This window comes from Physella acuta, unplaced genomic scaffold (genome assembly GCF_028476545.2).
Source record: "Physella acuta isolate Inbredline_101_S28 unplaced genomic scaffold, ASM2847654v3 ptg001757l, whole genome shotgun sequence".
NCBI classification, from domain to species: domain Eukaryota; kingdom Metazoa; phylum Mollusca; class Gastropoda; family Physidae; genus Physella; species Physella acuta.
The window spans coordinates 57,158-75,324 of NW_026733267.1; the positions used below are offsets into that span (position 1 = coordinate 57,158).

An 18,167-nucleotide genomic window follows, 5' to 3' on the forward strand; every position below is an offset into this window, starting at 1 on the left:
TCTAACTCGAAATGTTATTGTTTCCTCTTTTAAATGTATATATTAGACACATGTAGTCCTATTTACTTGAGTATTTAGTTTAACAAAGATTACAATTACCTTCCTTGTAAATAAATTTTCCCCCCTTCTGGTAAAGTATTATTATTAGGCCACGTGAAGTAGGGGTAAGAATATGTAACAAACATGGAAACATATAGCCTGAGGCTTCAAACAACACGGAAGGGTCTACTGCAAACTTTATTTTTAGCACGGGTTTATTATGCGGGAATTCCCACGTCCGGTATGTAAGTGTGTGTAGTTTATTATTATAAAAGAAACAATTAAGCAATGGTAAGTTTTATTAATTCAAGCAAAAATTATTAGTTCGGTCTCTATCAATATTTAATGTTATCAGTAATATCAGTATCAATACACTCAGACACTTTTGCTATGTGTTCATAGTTATTAATACAATCTAAGGCTTATTAATAAATATTAAGTTGTTGTATTATTTTAATTATTAAAAAATAATCTCATATTGAAAGGAAAAAAAATAATTTAAAAAAAGCATTCAATTTGAATTTTTTTAATTTGCATTCATTTGAATAGAAGATCTGGAATATGGCTCCAAAGCTAAACATTGCAATAATACTAATAGCTGCACAAACTTTAATTGCCCAGACAGTTGAATCTTCTAACTTGAATAACAGACCTGTTATAGGTAAGTACATTAGGTAAAAAATAGCCAGTAGCTTAAGCAGGATTTTGTTACTTACACATTACCCCCTTCCTATGCATGTGCATTAGGACTATAGTACTATAGACTATAGGCTACAGTATATTAATTATTTCGTAATTTCTAATGAATTAGTTAGTTGATTCAAATGGTTAATTATAATTTATCAAAACCAAAACTATTTATTTAGGCAAAATACTTTTAAAACTGTTTTATTATAAAGCATAAATCATACAATCAATAATGAAACAATGAAAAGGTTAACATTTAAAAGTATATAAATAATTATAGCTCACTATGTGTTCTTTTGTTTCAGGTATCCTAGCCTTGGATACTGATTCAACTTATGGAAAGACAATGATTCCAATCACCTATGTAAAATTCCTTGAGCAGGCAGGGGCACGAGTTGTTCCTATAAAAGGTGGACAGCCTGAAGATTATTATCAGCAAATGGTTAATTATACCAATGGGTAATGGCTGAATAATAAATAAATGTATATATATATATAGAGAGAAAGATATTAAGGCGCGAAAATGGGGATGGATCGGACACTTGTTAAGAAAAGAAAAAGAAAACATCGCAAAACATGCATTGGACTGGAATCCCCAGGGGAAAAGGAGGGTGGGCCGGTCAAAGAAAACATGGAAGAGAACGGTAGAGGAAGAGGCAAAAACAGCTGGGCTCTCATGGGCACAGATCAGAGGAGCAGCCCAAAACCGATTCCGCTGGAGATGTGTGGTTGCAGCCCTTTGCTCCCCAGGGGCCATAAAGGAGTGATGATGATGATGATATATATATATATATATATATATATATATATATATATATATATATATATATTTATATATATATATATATATATATATATATATATATATATATATATATATATATATATATATATGTATATCCTTTAATTTTTTCTCACCACATAAATAAATATTTGTGATGACTGACATTGATTGGTAAAATTCTTTACTTTCCTATATACACAGTATACTCATTACTGGTGGAGCAGTAAGCTTTGAAACTAGTCTCATTGGAAGATCTGCAAGAATTGTTTATAAATTAGCTTTAGCTGTAAGTTTTAAAATAATTTTATTTGAAATAAATAAATATTATTTATGTATCTAAACAAAATTTTAATAATTTCATTTGCTAGTAAATGGGATTTTCATTTCCCATTGTGTTATGTAAATAAACTTAGCCAGATCTATTTAAGGGTCTAATTTTTTGCCCTCCTCTTTTGAAATGAACAGCTAAATGACAAGGGAGACTACTATCCTATGTGGGGTACTTGCATGGGCTTCCAACTTTTATGTTACTTGACAGAAGGTGTCAATCTTTTAAAACCTACAGATTCAAACAATGCCTCATGGCCTCTTAAATTCTCCACCGGTAATTTTTTTTTCCAACTTTCTTTTTGTTTTGATAAATAGATATCTTAAATAGATAAACTTCAAAATACAATGAATTACTTTGTTATACTATTAGATTGTTAAAAATATTTTTCAAGATGTCAAAGGGAGCCGCATGTTTAAGAATGCTCCTCCGGAATTGATGGAAATATTGTCTACAGAACCAGTAACGCAAAACCAACACAGCTACAGTATACTGATTCCTGTAAGTAGCTCCTTATACAACATTGATTAAGTTTAATGTTTCCATAACCAATTAATTTTTTGATTTGCAGGTAATTGTTGAAATAGGTTTCTATTTTCCATGTTTTTTAAAAGTTAGTAACCATTTAAATAATGTTTAGTAATAAACTGCCATTCTGCTTGGCGAGGTGTAGCGACCTATTTTAAATATGTATTCCCAAATTTTGAGTAGATAAAATAGATTACGTTTTATGCTAAATCTAAGATGCCCACAGTAGTGTATTTCTTTTGTTTTGTTCATCACTATATAATAATCAACAGATAAATTTTATTGTAAACTGTATTTCTTTTTTTTTAAATACTTAAAAACTTTATCTCAGTACATAAATTTTCTGGTGCAATGTGCCATAGTTTGATTTAGTTATTTACATAGATTATTCTTATTTTGTCCTTATTATGAAAGGAATATCTTGTTTTACAATTAGGCCCTTTGTTTAAAAAAGTTACATATTTATTTTATGTGTTGAATGCAGGATTTTGAAAAGTCATTACTTTCCAAGTTTTTTACAAAACTTTCAACGAATAAAGACAGGAAAGGAGTAGAATTTATCTCTTCCGTTGAAGGTAATAAAAATAAAAATTCTCTTTAATTTTGTTTCCATTATTTTATTTTATTTTGAGTAAAATCATTGCTTTTTTGTTTTGATTTTTAAGAAAAAAAAGTATGATTATATAACATTCATCTGCTTAACTTAAAGTATTTTCTGGAAACTATTTGTGTTCTAATAACTAGGTAAAAAATATCCTATCTATGGTGTCCAGTGGCACCCAGAGAAAAATAATTTCAATTGGAATCCAAATTATGAAATCAACCATGATGCTGATGCTGTGAGAGTGGGCCAATACATGGCTAACTTTTTTGTTAATGAAGGTACATTTTTCTTGGTTTCTACCATTTTTACAAGCTTTTATTTAACTCACTTCCTCTGTCGTCAGTCTGTCGACAGTCTGTCTAGACGGAAACGCAGGAGTGAAAATTCGGACAGTTCTACTTGACCGACACGATTCACAGTTGGCACGTGGGTCAAGACATGAAGACAATGCAATCTGAAACTAAATTTGACTTAATTGGATGCCTAATTGATTTTTTATGAATTAATTAAAATTTGGACCGAATTAGTAGGCATGTCTAGCCAACCACACCACACGCGTCATCAATAGCTGCGCCATCACGACCACGTAATGGCTGCGTTCAAAAACCATTGCGCGCCTACTGAACGTGATATTCAGTAGGCGCGCAATGGTTTTTAGTCATGTAACTCTATTGTAGATAAAACATGTAAAGTACTGAAAAAAAAATTCATAAAAAACGTTTTAATAACAAGCTTTTATGTAATGATGCACTAAAAAGTAGAAAATAAATTATAGACTACTATTTAAATAACTATAAAGAAAAGCGTGGGTGTCTTCCTTAACATTAGTAAAGGTATCCAATAGATACTAAAGTGACCCACGCTTTTCTTTATAGTTATTTAAATAGTAGTCTATAATTTATTTTCTACTTTTTAGTGCATCATTACATAAAAGCTTGTTATTAAAACGTTTTTTATGAATTTTTTTTTTAGACTTCTCTGGTAATTTGCATTAGAAAAATTATAACAAATTAGCCATATTGTGATACAAATATTATTTGGCTTTTTAAGTAACTTATAAATCTATTGCTGCCTTTATAGGAAACCTACCAAAGAATTTCTGTAAAAGTAAAAACTTACTTTAAATATTCCAGTATTTTTTCAACAAAACAGTAGTAAATTGTCTTTCTTTTTAACTAAAATATAAAATTGCAATTATAATTTAATTTAAATGAGACATGACAAGAAAATATAAACTGTTTTCTGTTGAGGAAATTAGCCTTTCTAACTAATTATTAACATAATGTGCTAAATTTCCATATATATTAAATTGCTATTAATTCCCTCCAGTCCACACCTAATCTTTAAAATTAGGTTGTAAATTATTGGTGAGAAATAAATCATCTGTGATATGCAATATTGTAGAGTATTAAAATTTGATGTAATGCTTAATCATCACACACTAAACTTTTAATTTTGTTTATTCATGACAAAAAAGCAAGGAAAAGTCAACACAAGTTTCCTAGTCTGGAGGCAGAAGCTAAGAGTCTTATACAGAACTACAAAAGAGTGTATTTTTCTGATGGAACCTTTTTTGAAAACTACTATATAGATGCATGAATCAATAGTTGCACCCCTTTTTGTTTCACATTTGTTTCAAGTCAGTTTTTTTTTTACTTTACAGAGTAACATATATAAACAAATGACTGATATTTAAAACTCATTATGATTTCAATTTTAATAAATGTTATCAAAATGTAAAATCAGTATCAGCACTTGATTATTTTAGTTGTAGTAGAGTGTTGAATACAGAAAGCTTCTATGTATACTGTATTACAACATGTCTTGTGCAGGGGCGGATCTACAATGCTGCCAGACCCAGCAATGGGGGGGGGGGGGGGCAGGCCGTTTAGGGGACCCACAGCCGACCATAATCAATTTTTTATAGTTAAAATTTTTAAAATTTTGATGGCTCTTTTGTGAAAAGAATACTTTAGCTGCGGTTGGATTATCTTTATTCTATAGACACCATCCCACGCTCTTGTATATTCTTTTCCCTTTGTTTTTAAACCATTGTGAACGCTGAGTCCTATTTTTCCTACAATCAAACATACTCTGTTATCTGCAAAATTCTTTTAGAAAAAAAAATCAAAGTTCATTGCGTGCGAGACTGCTAGATATTAAGACGACTTTTGCTTCTTTATAGCGTTGGTTAGGGGCCCACAATCCATTGTGATTTTACAATGTAAAATGTACGTTTGTTGTTTGTGTAGAACTACTATTCTGTATTATCCTGTATTATACAAATAATTAAAAAGCATATAATTACAATAATTTCGGTTTTATGTACGTTTACTTCTTTTTGTTTTTACAAAAAAATGTGATGGTAAACGTGTATGATTTGAATTATCTCCCTTGAGTTTTTCACAATATGCTTTAGGAAAAGTAGTTGAGAAATCCCAACTTCGGTACTGATGGATAGAAGCACACGGCGCTTAGTTGTACCTTTTAAGTTCCTTTCTCCTTTATAATCAATTAATATTAATAAATGACGACATTTCGGGATGAGGGTCTAGCCTTTTGTGAGTCGTAAAAAAAAAAGCATGACGTCATTTATGGATGTCCATTAAATCAGAAGGTTTTCCTCCGCGTGAGCTGGGCCTATACAGCTGTACATGTGAAAACCATATGTTTCTGTCTTTTATGCATTACTACACCCTTCATGCTATCGCAATGACAATTTGGGAAGTTTTTGAGTACACTCCCGCAAAGGTTTCTGTCATAGGCCTAACATTTGTTTAAAAATATTGGAGTGACAGAGGCATTACGGCAGACATAAAATGAAACAGAGATTTTTAAAACTGACTAATAGCACTCACACACATGACACGTTGTTGTAACTTGTTTTAATTAAAAAAAAAAACAACAACAACTAAGAATTTTATTTTTCAAAACCCGAACAGGCCCGAAATTGAGTATTTTATGTTAGTTTTTTCGTATTTTGTATATGTATATATATATATATATATATATATATATATATATATATATATATATATATATATATATATATATATATATATATATGTAACTAGGGGAAGTTACCAAGAGACATAACGTGTTACAGTCTGACGTCACAGTGCAGGTGTTGGCTGATGCCAAGGCGTAATATCTCGGGAAGCGATACGAAAGACGGTCTGTCAACTTTGATGTGACAGGATGCAGGTGGCTTATTAAAATCGGACTGTACGACAGAAGCGGCGTAATTAACAGTCTGATGTAACGATTAGAATCGATTACAATTACGATTATGATAGGACCGAATATGAGTACGATTATGAAGGGGATATAAGGAAGGCGACGTCTGAGCTCGAAGTCTCTCAGGAAGTCTCTCTCAGTCAGTCGGTCGGTCAGTCAGTCAGGCAGTCAGTCTCTCAGTCAGTCAGTCTGTGTGGCAGTAGCAAGTTGGTTATATTGTGTTAAGAAGGACGTTAGACATGTGTATTCAGTTAGATGAAGCCTAGTGAGGACTGTTGGGGGTCCGTTGATTCAGACTATTATTGTGAAACATCTCTCTTGATTCATTATATTATTGTGAAGCATTCTTTGATTCATGTAATAAAAGGATCAATAATGAACCTGCATCTTCGAGTATCTATGCTGTGGTCAATGTTGTGTGGAATGAGTGGTTAGACTCGGGAAAGGTCACATTTGGCGTTGTCGCCAGGGTAGCCAGAGACTCGTTACATTTGGCGTTGTCGGCAGGATAGACTCGGGGACTCGTTACATATATATATATATATATACACACATATATATATATATATCTTGCGATCGAAATTTCGGGCACTTCCCAGTTAGCTAGCGCGCTGAAATTTTCAGGGAAGCTTTGTTTCCGATGACAATAGAATATTCAATTGTTATTATTACTAAATTGATCCATGGAAACATTTTATTGATCATTTTAGACCGCTATATAATTGTACAAAAAACGTGGGGGGAAAAGGGACATAACCCAGTAATTGTAATTTGATGAAAACAAGGTTCGGTACTCTCCCTCTTTTTGCTTACTGAGTAGTTGTCACGCGGTGTTTGTGTACAAACAACCAGAACGTAACAACTGGTGGCGAGTATGGGGGAGACGATATGGTCGAGTGGTTGGGCACACGATTGCTAACCCACTCGACACGGGTTCAAGGCACGTGTTTTTTACGAGTTGTCTTCGTTTACCCAAAAAAAAAGTGAATGCGAAAAGATAAAATCGATAGCAAGATTTTAAAGCAAACAAACAGACAAAGACTAAAAAGTAGAAAATAATTATCATTAAAAAAGTTTTAAAAAACCCACGTTTTCTGATTGAACTAAAAAGTAGAAAATAAATGCTATACATCACAATAATGCAAGCGATCACTCTACTATAAGCGATGAAAAACGTGGGGCGCCGTGATTTTCTTACATTTTCTAATACTGTTGACTCTCTACAAGCTCCCTAATAAAAGTCAATAGTATTATCTAATCAATAGTAATATAACTTTTACATCTTATATTAACAATGACCGATAAAAAACTTTTACTTCGGCGCCCCACGTTTTTCATCGCTTATAGTAGAGTGATCGCTTGCATTATTGTGATGTATAGCATTTATTTTCTACTTTTTAGTTCAATCAGAAAACGTGGGTTTTTAAATTTTTTTTTTAATGATAATTATTTCTAGCTCCGCCATCGGTCTTGTGTAATAAAATGTGAAGCTCAACATTAAAAAAGATAAAATAGCTATATTTTTACGTGTCTACCTTTTCATCCATTTATCTCAATCACTAAAATGTTTTGATATACTCAGCATCATATCTGCACATATTAGACAAGCTGTTAATGGAATAGAAAGGGGTGATATTGGAAGTTACCATGAGTATTGCTAGATGATTACCCAACTACTTATGAATAAGATGCATACATTACCACAGCATGGGCCATCCAAAAGTTGATCTGACTGTCAACTGTGACAGGCAAATAGGTGAGGGGTTGCCTCTAAAGCCAGTATTATCAAGGCTATAAGCTGAAGAAACAAGACTTAAAAGCATGTTGTGTACATGTTGACTGACCAGTGTACTAGCTCATTCATAGATTTTTGTTTTTAAGGACTTGCATTGCTTGATAATTAAACTCACGATGTATCCAAACCTGTCCACTTTGTATCGTATATTTCTGACTTTACCAATACGCAGTGCCAGAGCAGAAAGATCCTTCAGCCGTCTTAAACTCCCGAAAACATACATCCGTTCTACTATGAACGAAGACAGATTGCCAAGTTTAGCCCCGATTACGATTGAACGGCAATTAGCCTCTGATGTTGATTTAAAAGACGTAATTGATCATTTTGCTAAAATGAAACCTCGACGAAAAAGGAAGTTGTATTTCTATCGAAAGTTCTAGAGCATAAAAACAAAAATGTTATCAAATACGTTTACATTGACCATAGTAAATTAACGTTGTTTCTTTTTTTAATTTAAAATAAAGACCGTTTTGTAAAACTGAATGAGCATTAAAAATATCTGCAATTAACGCGTCTAACGCATTCCAATTTTTAGAATAGACATAATGCTATTATAAAGTAAATTGTACGTGGATGTCAAAAACAGACTGCGCCCTGTATTTATGTTGTGTCATCTTAAGGACTCATCCTTTTCCAGACATAATTATTAATTTACCGAATCGCTCCAAAGTGTTATTTACTATCGTCTACCAATGGTACTGACATAGTTATCGTATTGTCGGCGTCGCACAATTTTAATGGAGGAAGGGGCATCGTGAAGGGCAGTGATTTGGTATATAGTCATTGATATTCCCCTAATATACGTGGTTTTCAGTTAAATAGTTTACCTGATACTTATTTTAGGTATAGTGTAGGTAGGGGCATCTTTCAGAGAAGCATCTATAAAGTATGTTATGCCGATATTCATTTTGTGGGCACCCATAGAGTATATAACCCATAATCAAAATTTATACACTGTAGGGGTATCTTTTATGAAATTATGCTTGTTCATTAAAATACATTTGAAGGGCGTCCATACAGTAAGTATGCCCATATTAATTTTGGTGAACTATAACGGCATTCGTAGAGTGATTAAGCACATATTGTTTCTTTATTTATTGTAGGGATATCCTTTATAAAGACCATATTGGTTTTTGTTTTTAAATATTGTAGTGATGCTAAACAAAATGTGAAGTCTATACTGTTTTGATCGCTTTATTGTAAACTTGTCCTTACTTCTCACACGTTTAATAACCGGCATTCACGGCAGCTCGAGCATGCTTCCGCAATACTCATAAATAAGGTGTAGCTGGCTGTCACGTGGTTCTCTCCCTAATTATAGACACACAACTTCTCTTGTAAGATCGCGATCATGACCGGTAATGTAATACATGGACTCTCTATGAACACCAACCTTCTCTTGAATGACTCCGGTCAGAGATTCAGTAACGTAGTACCCGAACTTGGAGATTATTTTCATAGGGTTTAGCCTCCCGTAGCATATATTTTATTTACATTTATCCTTTACCTCACCCCACCAACTGTTACCTCAAAGTTCCACCCTACTGAGCGTCCGTGATGACATTTGACTAATTTCTTTTGTATATTAATAGCCGTAAAGTGTTTATTCACGATTCGAGTACAAATTCTATGAATGTTTTTATAATATTTGTTTTAACTTTACTTTAATTTTGTTGATATTTTAATTTGCCTAAAATTCTGTGCTTACTAACAGTCTCTTTTTTAATACACCTAAAATGCGTTGCTTTTCGATAAATTATGCTCATTAACAAACAATACCACTTTATTGTCCTAAGTTTTTTGGCATGTGATTAAATTATCTTTGATGATTTGTTATCGATTAGAGAGCTGTAAAAAGTGATTTAACATCTTAGCAAATAGCAAATAACATTGGGTAAACCTTGTTAGAGGTGAACATCTATTATTAAAGTGAGAAGTTAAGCATTATAAACTCCAAAACATGTGTGTTTTACTACGTGTGCATATATATATATATATATATATATATATATATATATATATATAGGCTATATAATATGTTAAAAAACATTGGGGGAGAGGAGGCTTCTGAAGTTAGCCCGGGCATCCAGCCCAGAGGCGTAGCGACCTCTCCCGGCGCCCGGGGCGAACTTTCATTTTGGCGCCCCCATATATATATATATATATATATATATATATATATATATATATATATATATATATATATATATATATATATATATATATATATATATATATATATATATATATATATGTATATTATATATATACATATATATATATATATATATATATATATATATATATATATATATATATATATATATATATATATATATATATATATATATATATGTATATATATATATGTATATATGTATATATATATATGTATATATATATATGTATATATATATATATATATATATATGTATATATATATATGTATATATATATGTATATATATATATATATATATATATATATATATATATATATATATATATATATGTATATATATATATATATATATATATATATATATATATATATATATATATATATATATATATATATATATATATATATATATATATATATATATGCGTGTGTGTTTGTGTGTGCGACAGTCTGGAAAAAACTTAACAATTACGCTGATTGTCGTTCCCTAAGACTTCACTGGACGCCAATTAAATTCCCCTTAAGATGCCGAAACGAATAAAAAGTAGAAAATCAAAAGAGCTTAGAACAGTGGGATCCATCGAACCCGAGTGGTTTGGTAATTCAGTCTCAGGGCTTCCGCGGATGTCAAGACCGGAGTTACTTCCAGGCATCTCTTCCGGGGGGGGGGGGGGCAAAGCCCCCCCGAACGAAATGAAATTTATATAATTTATATAGAAAATATATTATATACCTTTAACAGTGTCCGCCCCCCCCCCCCCCGAAGAAAGTCTACCGCCCCCCCCCCCCGAAAATTTCAAGTGCCCCCTGGAGAAAAAAGTCTGGAAGAAACACTGGTTAAGACACACACCCGACTCATAGGATTCACTATCGGATTTTGTCATTGTGGACGATACAACTATTAAGGAGGGTTCGGTGATTGCGCATATGAAACTAGTTGGGTTCGGTCTTTCTTCTTCTTCTTCGTTCTTAATTATTAGTGTTGAAGGGGATCGAGATTTATCTGCCAGTGGGTTTGAACTCCAGACTTTGTTCGAATTTATCAACCATGAGCTTTTGCCGACTCGACCACGCCTCCAACACAATTAAGCGTTACGTGTCAACTGGTTATGCGCCATTGAGGCCATTGACTCCGATTTCAGCCTGCTTTTCTTTTTGGGTTCGGTAATTTAGAATTATCAGTAAGGTTGAACAAAATAATAATCAGTACAATATACTAATTTTCTTCTCTCTTAAAATTTTGGCAAAGAGTGTCGCTAAATGTTTGTTATGTTACACAATCGTAAAATACTCTTTAGTTCAATGGGTTTCTTTTCTGGGTTATATCGGTTTATTCCTTAATCCGGTGTGAATTTTTCAGATTTTAGTCTTCGAAAAAGCGCCCCCCCCCATCTAGTAAAGCTGGAAAGCGGTTTTTCCGGTCACTGTTTCTTAAAGATATACGTTTTACAGTTACACAACCAAGGTAGAAAACAGTTAAATCAGTATGCAAAGGCTCCCCGCCGTTAAATTTCTTTACTTTGACTGTTTATAATTCAAAACTGCAGCTTAAAATGAGCTTTTAATTTTTTTTTTCTACCCGTTTTGGCGCCCCCCTAGGGTCGGCGCCCGGGGCGGCCGCCCTCCCCGCCCTCCCCTAGCTACGCCTCTGATCCAGCCATCCACACTCCTCTGCACACACCTAAAGCCGTACACTATTTCGCTGCATTGATACAGCCTCGCTTTACAATTTTACAGACACCAATGGAAAAACTCTGGCCCCGCGCAGATGGTTGGCCCTAGGCCCCGCGTATTCCTAACGTCGGTTCTGACAAAGTTCACAAGTACCGTCCTGGTAAATACATTACCCCCCCCCCCTCCTCTGGTAAAGTATTAGGCCACGAGAAATGGGGCTTCAGGCTTCAAAGAACACGGTGCAATCTTACGGCAAACTTTCTTTTTGGCACGGGTTTATAGAGCGGGAATTTCAACGTCCGGTATATAAATGTGTGTACTTTAGTTTTATAAACCAGAAAACCACTAAGAAATGGTAAGTTTAATGATAAAAATTTAAGCAAAAATGATTAGTCTAGTCTCTTTGGCAATATTCATAGTTATCAGTAACAAATACCAGTATCGATACACTTTTGCTATTTGCTCATAGTCTTTAATAAATTCTAAGACTTATTATTATTAAGTTTTAAGTTGTATACATTTTTATTATTAAAAATAATCTCGAATTGAAGAATAAAGAATTATTTAAAAAAACAAACAACAACAATCATTTAATTTGAAATTTTTAATTTGCATTCATTTGAATAGAAAAACCTGGAATATGGCTCCAAAGCTAAACATTGCAATAATAGATAATAATACTAATTGCTACACAAATTTTAATTGCCCAGACAGCTGACTCCTCTTACTTGAATAATAGACCTGTTATAGGTAAGTACTTAAGTAAATAGCCTACGTTAAGCAGGATTTTGTGATGGAGTTTGGGTTATAGAGTTATATATATATATATATATATATATATATATATATATATATATATATATATATATATATATATATATATATATATATATATATATATATATATATATATATATATATATATATATATATATATATATATACACACACTTACCTACTTCCTATGCATCTGCATTAGGACTATATTTGTCTACAGTATGTTAATTATTTCGTAATATCTAATGAATAGGTATCTCATTCAAATGGTTGATTTATCAAAATGAAAACTATTTCAATACTCAAAATGCTTTTAAAACTGTTTTATTTTCATTGTATCAATCGTACAAATCTGACTAACTATTTTTATATAGACCATATTAAATCAACAATAAAACAATGAAAACATTAATATCTAAATGTATATAGATAACTATTACCCACTATGTGTTAATTTTTTTGTTATAGGTATCTTAGCCTTGGATTCTGATTCAACTTACGGAAAGACAAGAGTTCCAATTACCTATGTTAAATTCATTGAGCAGGCAGGGGCACGTGTTGTTCCTATTAGAGGTGGCCAGCCTGAAGAATATTATCAGCAGATGGTTAATTATACCAATGGGTAATGGCTGAATAATAAATAAATAAATAAATTTATACATAAATTTATACATAAATTTATATATGTATATATATATATATATATATATATATATATATATATATATATATATATATATATATATACAGACAAATATATATATATATATATATATATATATATATATATATATATATATATATATATATATATATATATATATATATAAATTAATTAAAAAAAATGTATATATATATATATGTGTGTATAAATAAATAAATAAATAAATACATATATATATATATATATATATATATATATATATATATATATATATATATATATATATATATATATATATATATATATCATATATCCTTTTAATTTGTCTTACCTGAAAAAATTTATTATGATCGACAATGTCTTGTAAATATCTTTTTTTTTCTATACCCAGTATTCTTATTTCTGGTGGAGCAGTAAACTTTGAAACTAGTCTTATTGGAAGATCTGCAAGAATTGTTTTTAAATTAGCTTTAGCTGTAAGTTTTAAAATAATTTTATTAAAAAAAATATGGCCTCAAATGTTTTTTAGGTATCTCAACAAATTTTTAGTAATTTGCATTTGCTAGTACATGCAATTGACATTTCTCAGTGTTTCATGTATGCCTATACAAAGTTAGCTATATCTTTTTTGTTATATAAAAGGCTTATTTTCCATTTTTCCCCTCTTTTGAAATAAACAGCTAAATGACAAGGGAGACTACTATCCTATGTGGGGTACTTGTATGGGCTTCCAACTTTTATGTTACTTGATAGAAGGTGTCAATCTTTTAAAACTTACAGATTCAAGAAATGCCACATGGCCTCTTAAATTTTCTTCTGGTAAATTTTTTAACTTCTTTTTGTTTAAATAATTAAATAGCTTAAAAAGATTAACTTCAAAATACAATTATTTACTTTGTTATACTATTAGATTGTTAAAAATATTTTTCTAGATGTCAAAGGGAGCCGCATGTTTAAGAATGCTCCTCCAGAATTGATGAAAATATTGTCTACAGAACCAGTAACACAAAACCAACACAAATACAGCATTCTGATTCATGTAAGTAGCTCCTTACACAACACTGTTATTTATGTTTTCTAATTCAATTCAGATAATTATTGAAATAGTTTTCCTGTGTTTTTTTTTATTAAATGTTAGCAACCATTTAAATAATATTTTGTAATAGATTGTCAATCTGCCTGCACCCAACATAATGATATCCAGATGGCTATTCCATTGGGCATTCCCCTCTTTACACTCACACATTTTGATTATACTCTAAATATGTACTCATAAATTGAGCACATAAAATAGATTTAATTTTACCCAAAATCTAAGTCACCTATTTTTGCGCATTTTGTTTTTGTTTTGTTCATGACCATATAATAATCAACAGATAAATCTTATTCAAACTTTTTGTCATGTTTTTTTATAATAATTTAAAAAATTGATGTTAGTACATTAAATTTTATGGTGCTATATGCCACAGTTTATTTAATTACATTAGTAAGAAGTAAAGTTCCCTTTCAAAGCTGACGGTCCATGGGGCAAGTGAAGTAGAGTTCCCCTGTTTCTTTGACCTCATCATATGAAAAGATAGTGTGGTCATCACTATGCCCAGTTGCCTTTATTTTCCCTAACAAGAGTTGGGTACCATTCAGAGCTGGGTTAACTCAGGGATATTCTACAAAACTTATATAGCTTATTCTTTATTTGTGTTTTGTTTTCAATAGAATATCTTGTTTAACAAGTTTTTTAAAAAAAAAGTTGCATATTTATTTTATGTGTTGAATACAGGATTTTGAAAATTCATCACTGTCTGAGTTTTTTACAAAACTTTCAACAAATACAGACAGGAAAGGCATAGAATTTATCTCTTCTGTTGAAGGTAGCAAGAAATAAAAAATCTCTTCCAATAATGTTTCCATTTTTAAAAAAAAGTAAAATTATTGCTTTTCTTGTTTTGATTTTTAAGGGAAAAATATTTGATTATACAATGCTCACCTGCTTAACTTTAAAAAAAAAAAACTACTTGCAATTAATTGTATTTTAACAATTAGGTAAAAAATATCCTATCTATGGTGTTCAGTGGCACCCAGAGAAAAATAATTTCAACTGGAATCCAAATTATGAAATCAACCATGGTACAAATGCTGTGATAGTGGGCCAATATATGGCTAACTTTTTTGTTAATGAAGGTACATTTGTCATTGTTTCTACCATTTTTAAGCTTATCTTGTTTTTTAAACTAAGCAATTCTCATTAGAACAAAAGGCTTGAAAAGTCTATGTAATCGTACTAAATTAAAAAAAAATCTTTACAAACAATATGGTAAGGGATAAAGTTATAGTTAAATAAAAATAATTATAGCTGTTTGGGAACCATAGCCTTACACACATTTTCATATTTTTGTATTGAATATATGTGTTCTGGATTCATTCTTAGGAAGTGCCCCATTCAGCGCAATGTTTAAAAAAAAAATTATTTCTGACACTGCTTCCACTTTCATCTTTCCTTTTGAAAAATCTGCATTTAGTCTTGGAGGAGATTTTCTTCAACTTTAGAGATGCATGTTTTAATTTCAACGGTGCAGTCTCCTTCATAATTGACAATGCAGCCTAAATATCTTTTACTTCCTCTACTTGTGTGTTGTTTATTTTAATAGGTTCTTGACTAGGTGTATTTTTTTTTTTTTTGCATATCTTTTTGACTGTTGTTTAGTAGAATTATGTTGTCTGCAAAATCCAAATTACTATTACATTAGGCTACTACTAACTGAAAGTCTTTTTGTTCTTATTTCTCTTTCTGAAATGTTTTAAAATATTCAATTTTGCTTGAAAAATAAGCTTTCTGGCAACAACCATTTAGAACCAGATTTTCAAGCCTATTGTTTAACCTTTTTTGTGACAAATATTATTTGGCATTTTATCTAACTTTTTTATCTGTTGCTGGCTGCATAGATAATCTGCAAAAGAATATCTATAAAAGTAAAAACTACATTAAATAATAAACTTTCCAGTATGTTTTTAGCATTACATTTTACTAAATTGCTTTCTGTTTAACTAAAATATAAAATTTTAATGAGAATTTAATTTTAATTTAATTGAGAACTGACATGAAAATATAAACTGTTGCCTGTTTAGAAAATTAGATTGTATTTAATTTTCCAATATATTGAATTGAAACTAATTCCCTCTAGTCCACACCTAGTCTTTAAAATCAGGCTGTAGACTATTAGTTTAAAAAAAGTATCTTTGATATGCAATATTGTAGAGTATTTTATTTAATGCTTAATCATCACAAACTAAACTTTTAATTTTGTTTATTCATGACAAAAAAGCAAGGAAAAGTCAACACAAGTTTCCTAGTCTGGAGGCAGAAGCCAAGAATCTTATACAGAACTACAAAAGAGTGTATTTTTCTGATGGAAGCTTTTTTGAAAACTACTATATAGATGAATGATTAAATAGTAATAACCTTTTTTGCTTCACACTTGTATTAAGTCAGTTTTTTTTAACTTTACAGAGTAACAAATGTAAACATATACTGATATTTGAAACTCTTATGCTTTCAATTTTAACAAACGAGCCGACCCGCGGCGTATCATATGCAGCTATATAGTTGTTTTATTTTCTACATAATTTGTGAATTCAACAGTACCAACTTTTAAGCTTAACATTATAGACTCCAGTGAAAAAATATAATTAGCTATCTATATTTTTACTAGCTCATTCATAGACTTTTGTTTTGAAGGACTTGCATTTATTGATAATTAAACTCAATGTGTATATATAATAAAACTGCCTTGTGGTTTTTTTTGTGTGTGTATAGACATCATTGCAGATTCAACATTCCTTTTTCTGACCACTTGCTACGAACATTGTAAACACAAGACTCAACTATCAAGGATTAGGTGACGCATTATACATTATGTGCTTATATTCATTGTAAAGTTTCAGTGTATCAGCTAAATAAACAATGTTTATGTTACTAAAAACAGAATTATTAGAAAAAAACTTATCAGACTTTTACCACATGTTGATTTAGCCTTCCTACGCTAATTAGCTCTGTATTACAGCGTGTAATCAAGTGTGTTAATTCAACACATGCATAAACTCAGGAAAAATCACCTGAACAGCATTGTATATTTTTGACAAACAGTTTTCCTTCTCTTATTGTCACCAAAGTTAGCTTATAGCCTACTTTAATATAAAAAATTAATTTTCACATTAAGTAGCAAGTTCCTATTGCTCTGTAAACAATCATTACTTTATTTGTTACATCAAATTTGATATGATTTTGGCTAAATAAATATGCTTGGTTAGGCTAATGCAAACCAGAAAATACCATTTTGCTTTAAAAAGCGTATCTTTGGAATATATTTATATTTATAACTCATCCACGCCAAAAACGTGACAATGAATTTTTAGATTGACATAAGAAAACAAATTTAATTTCTTTCAATTTCAACAAATTTATATGTCTATTGAATATTCAATTATTTTATTTTCTCACTCAATGGTCAACATAAATGACATGCAATAAAATATACCTACCACAGTATTTAACAACAGAAATTAGTCACACTAAACAGAAATTTGTCACATTTAACAACAGCAATGTATCACCTTTGGGATTAATTTTTTTTTTACATTTGACAACATAATACAGTATTGCTCCTAACATTTAGAAATAATAATATTAAAAAATATGATTTATGCAAACACAATGTATGAAGATATGAACAATTTACTTCATATATTAACGTATTAAAAAGCTACAACTTTTTGCTAGTTTCTAAAGAACTAACTCACTTTCCACTACTTTATTTCATTACAATATTTATAACCAATTTCTACATGAATAAAATGTTAATTCTTCTGTCAATT

The 18,167-nt window shown here is 30.7% G+C and overlaps 2 protein-coding genes across 2 annotated transcripts; both read left to right on the forward strand.

Annotated features, from left to right (window-relative positions):
• Positions 1 to 244: 244 nt before the first annotated feature.
• LOC131930327 (gamma-glutamyl hydrolase A) lies at positions 245 to 5,283 on the forward strand. The gene is made up of 9 exons (XM_059286748.1): positions 245 to 280; positions 589 to 700; positions 1,032 to 1,185; positions 1,712 to 1,796; positions 1,976 to 2,114; positions 2,233 to 2,339; positions 2,851 to 2,941; positions 3,111 to 3,248; positions 4,448 to 5,283. Exons 1-9 carry the CDS (start codon positions 260 to 262, stop codon positions 4,567 to 4,569), a joined length of 969 nt encoding a protein of 322 aa, XP_059142731.1. The 5' UTR covers positions 245 to 259; the 3' UTR covers positions 4,570 to 5,283.
• Positions 5,284 to 12,143: 6,860 nt separating this feature from the next.
• On the forward strand, positions 12,144 to 16,853 carry LOC131930328 (gamma-glutamyl hydrolase). Its single transcript, XM_059286749.1, has 9 exons — positions 12,144 to 12,212; positions 12,485 to 12,607; positions 13,103 to 13,256; positions 13,690 to 13,774; positions 13,979 to 14,117; positions 14,231 to 14,337; positions 15,076 to 15,166; positions 15,339 to 15,476; positions 16,619 to 16,853. The coding sequence occupies exons 3-9, from the start codon at positions 13,237 to 13,239 to the stop codon at positions 16,738 to 16,740; spliced, it is 702 nt and encodes a 233-aa protein (XP_059142732.1). The 5' UTR covers positions 12,144 to 12,212; positions 12,485 to 12,607; positions 13,103 to 13,236; the 3' UTR covers positions 16,741 to 16,853.
• The last annotated feature ends 1,314 nt before the right edge of the window (positions 16,854 to 18,167 follow it).